The sequence below is a fragment of the Phaethon lepturus genome, unplaced genomic scaffold (assembly GCF_000687285.1).
Source record: "Phaethon lepturus isolate BGI_N335 unplaced genomic scaffold, ASM68728v1 scaffold11503, whole genome shotgun sequence".
Taxonomy (NCBI): domain Eukaryota; kingdom Metazoa; phylum Chordata; class Aves; order Phaethontiformes; family Phaethontidae; genus Phaethon; species Phaethon lepturus.
The window spans coordinates 721-5,801 of NW_010528412.1; the positions used below are offsets into that span (position 1 = coordinate 721).

The 5,081-nt window shown below is 37.1% G+C and overlaps 1 protein-coding gene across 1 annotated transcript in view; it reads left to right on the top strand.

The window, feature by feature from the left end:
• Positions 1–701: 701 nt before the first annotated feature.
• The window catches only part of LOC104618151 (RNA-binding protein 33-like), a gene marked incomplete at its 3' end in the record, with an annotated part of 27,546 nt that continues 23,166 nt past the window's right edge, over positions 702–5,081 (top strand). The window contains exons 1-2 of the mRNA XM_010283672.1: positions 702–795; positions 1,311–1,367. Coding sequence (XP_010281974.1) covers positions 702–795; positions 1,311–1,367 — 151 coding nt within the window. The remainder of the gene's footprint in view (positions 796–1,310; positions 1,368–5,081) is intronic.

The following is a 5,081-nucleotide window of genomic DNA, read 5'->3' on the forward strand; positions in this document are numbered from 1 at the left end:
CCAAATTTGGGAGTTGAGGGTTTGGGAAGAAGGCTAAGGAGGACAGCACTGATTGATAAAACATTAAATATTTGAATGTTTTGGGCATTGTTTTAATGGTGTTAAAATAACTTAAACATTGCAATATATTTATAAAATGTGTGTTTATAATTTTATGAAACTTGTGTCAGTTTCGCTGGTTCAGATAAGTTACTTGTGATGTGGAAGTAAACTGCATGCATGTTCTTTTTCTGCAAGTTTCTTTTTATAGTATAAGAACAGAATAATTTAAAGAAAATGTCATTTTTGAAGCATTTTAGTTCTTGTGTTTAAAACTACTGCAAGTTGAATGAGCATGCTTTCATATACAAATGTCTAGGCAATAGACAGCCTTGAAGTTGTGAAATTGCAGTTTCAAGGTATGTTGTGGAGTACCCTTTGTTTCTAATTGTGAGTTAGGATCCCTTTGTACTACGTGGGCACATGCAGTTGTTTGTTCAGTGTTAACACTATGCCCATCAATAAATGGTGGACAATTAAATATGATCCTTGCCCCATATAAACAGTGTTCATTTAGGCTAGATGATCACTGTGCAGCACTTGCCCGAATGAAGAAAGCCAGAGGTGTCACACATGTCTGTATGACTAGTCAAGGAAAATTCTTGGTTGAAGTTGTTAACTACACTTTTAAAACCCAGTAAAAAAGTGTAGAATGTACAGGAATGTTATATGCAACTCTTTTTGAAAAGGACTGCTATCCAGAGTCAGTAGTGGTAACAAATGGGAAAGAATGTGTACAGGCTGAAAAGCCCAGGAGTAAGTGGTTGTTTGGCCAAAATAAATTTAAATTTGGCATTTAAATGTTTTTGGTCAGTTAAAGGTTTAACTGTAGGAACTAATGTTTTGGATTTAGTTTTTGGATTTTTGAGGGGAGGGAAAGACTTTAAAATACGGAGATAACAGCACCCCAGTGGGTTGTTTTTAGGGGGAAAAAAAGCTCTAATGATTGGTAACGTAGTATGAAATAGGTCTTGGAAAAATAAGTGGAGTGTTAATTTGATGGCATTGCAGGGTAACAGTTGACAAAGTGAGATAGTTTTGGCTTTGAAGATGCAGATTAAAGTTTAAATATTCTCTAAAGATGTGATGCAGGGCTGAAAAGTGAAATGGCTATGTCGGCTGAACATTTAAATATATTTGGGATGGAAGGAAGGTGATTTGTCTGTTGGACAGCATGTGTGGGCTCATTGGTCATTTATAATTTTTAGGCTCTTGGGAAATACTGGCTTGAATCATAAAAGTAAAGTATTCATATGTACTTTTGTGACCAGATACTTGTGTTGGTGCAGCTAAACTTTCTAAGGATGAAGCTAAAGGCTCTTTTGGTGGTAAGTTTCACAAATATAAACTGGAAAGTATTCAAGTGGTGGTCTGTGAGGTCTCTGCAAGTGATTCACAGCTTTATATTGCTTCACAAATTCCTGTGCTATGTAGTCTGCATCAACTCACTTCTGACTCTAGAATGGCTGTATTGAAACATAGAAGTTCAAGGTGTTGGTGCTAGTGATGATGAGGGACTTCGACAGCTTATATTTGCTCATTAGTCCATTGATACAGTTAAGACAGTGGTTCCCAAACTCTCATATAAAAACAGAACAACAGCAAATGCATTGAATGTTAAGTAAAATCATCTTACTTAAGGGGCGGCTACAAAGAGGATGGAGGCCCTCTCTGCACAAGGAGCCACAGGGAGAAGACAAGGGGCAACGGCTATGAGTTGCACCAGGAGAGGCTTCACTCAGTATAAGAAAGACATTTTTTTTTTTTACAGTGCAAACAATCAGTCACTGGAACAGCCTCCTCAGGGGCATCGCTAGCGGTTTTCAAGATGTGATTGGACAGGGTGCTGGATAATCTATCTCATCCAGGCTCCCTTTCCCACAAAAGGTTGGACCAGATGGTCTTTTGAGGTCCCTTCAAACCTGGACTGTTCTATGATTTAGTGATCATCTGCTTATAGTGTGATGTAAAAACTGTGTTTAGATGCTGATTTTTTTTCTTGATATTTAAAATCTAGATGTAAATTGATTGCAATAATCTCATTTAGGGAGAAATGATTGCAGGCTGAACAACAAACCATCACTAACACAAAGCAAGGAGTAATCTTGATTTTCAGCCATACTGAAGTAAGGGAAAACTATTTTAAGTTTTCTTCCTTTCAGGTTAATTCACTTCTCATGAACTTAAGTGGTATAGAAGACTTTGAGTGTAGATATCCTTGGGGTGTAAATCAGGACAGGGGATGGGGCAGAGGAGGAGCTGAAGAGGGCCCTATCTATACGTGTCTACCCCATATTCCTACTGGAAGTCCTGTACCAAGAGTAACTGAATGGATGTTTCTTAACCTCTGAGCCTGTTATGTTATTCCTCCAGTTTGAATTTAAGATGTCATCAGTTTAATTTCATTTTAACTAATCTGAGGGCTGCTGCTGTGCTCTCAGTGATGTAGCAGCTTTAAAAACCTCTTCTGAAATGGTTGGTAAAAATTGGAAAAAGCTTACACTGCTAGCACAGCAAGCACCTCCATCCAGCTCAAAGATGTAGTAAAAATTCTCCAGTCTGACAAATTCAATTGAGTTTGTTGTGCTTCAGGCTGTTTGACAGCAGCCTGGAGACAGGAAGTGGAAATAGATTTTGCGTTTGTGCCTATGTGAAAGCGGCTGTAGTGCTGGCTGAGTTCGCACTGCGGGTACTGCATCCTACTTTCTTAGATGGACTAATGCAACTGGTTACTGTAACTTAGAGCTGTATTGGCATATGCACACACTAAAACTCCTCTAAGTGTCAAAGTCCTCTAGAGTTTACAATTCATGAAATAGAAATATATTACCATGGGCTATTGTACCAGCTACGGACTAGTGCCAAGAAACATCACTACTTGAATGAGTTTGTGGCAGGCAGATTTGATTTAAAACATACCAATGTTTAATATCTTTATGCTGCTTTGACAAGCTTTCATTGAAAATCACATTCTTCAGAATGTTCTTTCAGGTCATCTAAATTAAACATAGTCTTTTTTTTTTTTTTTTCTTTTCTTCACAAAGGCAAACCATGCTTTATTACATCAAATACTAGGCCTCAGATTTTAGGTCACATAGAACTTGTTGTCCAGAATAATTTATGATGATGATTGTTACTGCCTTGATGAAAAAAAACTCCAAATAATGTGGCTGGTCCTGTGTTCTGTGCTGTTTTAATGCAGCCTGAATTTTAGCTATAAGGTTTGGTGGCTGTGAAAGATGCTGGAAAGTTTCTGGAGAGTTGCAGTTTCTCATCAGTGTCCAAAGCCATTTGGGAACTGAGTTCATCTGGATTTCATTTAAACTTTTGGCCTTCATTCACTGTTCAGTGTGTTTGTGAGGCAAGGACTATGACACTTCTAAAATGTTTTTCCAAAGCAAATATATTTTCAAATCCAAGCAGACTTTGGAAATGTTTTCTTTTTGTGGCTTAGTGGTTCTGGCTTTGGATGTAGTTTCTTAAGGAAAAAAAAAAAATAGTAGTACTCTCTCTTTCAAGCAGTGGTTAGAGAACTTAAGTTCCTAAGTTCCAGGCAGGATATCATAATTAGTTCTCTTCTTGCTTATTGCTAGTGACTTGCTTTGCATCATGACAAACTAAAAAAAAAAGTTGGTTTTGAGAATGTAAAAAGAACATATCTCCTGTAGAAATTAATTTTTCTGTGTTATGTCTTTGAGGAAGCTAAACTCTATCCTATAGGAGTAATTTGGAAAGAAAACATGAAATACACTAGTTGAGGGACATGTTATGTAGTTGTTACATTGTTGTAAATACTTAGTCACTGAATACTTAAGGCTGCTATGAGTAATTGTTTACCAGTATAAAGACTCCATGATGTCTATCCCTGAATATATAAACTAAACTGTGTTTGAGTGTGGTATATTTGTGCATGTGTGTTCTTGTGCATAATGCAGCAGTAGGAGTGAATGTGATTTTTATGATGGGGTAGAGAGCTTGATTATCTATAGAAAATGAGACTGGATTCGTAGTGTGCTTCATAACATGTTAGGCTTGTATCACAGACTTGGGTTCAGAAGTTCCTGTTGACCTTGTGCTTTCACTGCTAGATGTTATCACAGTTTGTTACCAGAAGTTTTCATTAAGCTGGTGTTAATAGCACAGTTTTGTTGCCAATCTGTGTTCTAGACATGGCTGTTCCTTGTGAAACCTGTTATTCTGTATTGCCATAGCAAGAGGTACTGAAATTCAGTTCACTATCGGGCAGAAACAGGTCTGTTTTTAAATGATATACTCAGTTCCTGAAAATCGAGGCTTTACAATACCTGTGTGTTGTGTAGCCTTTTGCAATGAAATATGAAGGAAAAATATTCTGTAGAAATAAACTATTACAAAAACATAAGCTGTTTTTATTCTGGAGACTTGTGCTTGAAATGCTGTCAAGCTGTCATGTTGAGTGTTTTAAATATGGTACCAGGGAATGGGAGCAATCAAGATGGACTTGTTACATTCAGCATTGTATCTAAGCATAGAGAAGTGGTGTTTTTTCATGTGGTAAATAACTTTTTTCTCTAGTTTTCTTTTTCCTTTTTTTTTTAGTAGCTCCCTTACCTGTTCTGCCCAAAAGCAGTGCAGCTTAGTTATTTTTTTAAAAGACCTGTTGGGTAAACAGTGCATAATACTTTTTTCTGTCCCTTGAACTATGGGATCATTGTGGCACATCCATCTTGTTTTGGATAAGGAGAAGTCTTCGATACGTTTTCAATGCCTAGATCTAATAGTATGTTTGATAGTTATGACAGTGTAATATTGAAGCAAGCCCAAACACAACATTTTGAGCTGTTAAGGTTTGAAACAGCATGTAGTTAGTGTTCCAGAAAGCATGCAGGTGTATTTCTTGTAAGACAAATGATGCAGGCATCAAATGTTTTTCCTAGTCTAGAAGTCTTGGCCATCTCATTGCAGTAAAATATTTCATCTTAGCAACAGTTGCTGTGTAGGACTACCTTTTTAGGCTATGTTGGTAACATTTAATATGTTAAGAGCTCTGCAGTGTTCCTGCT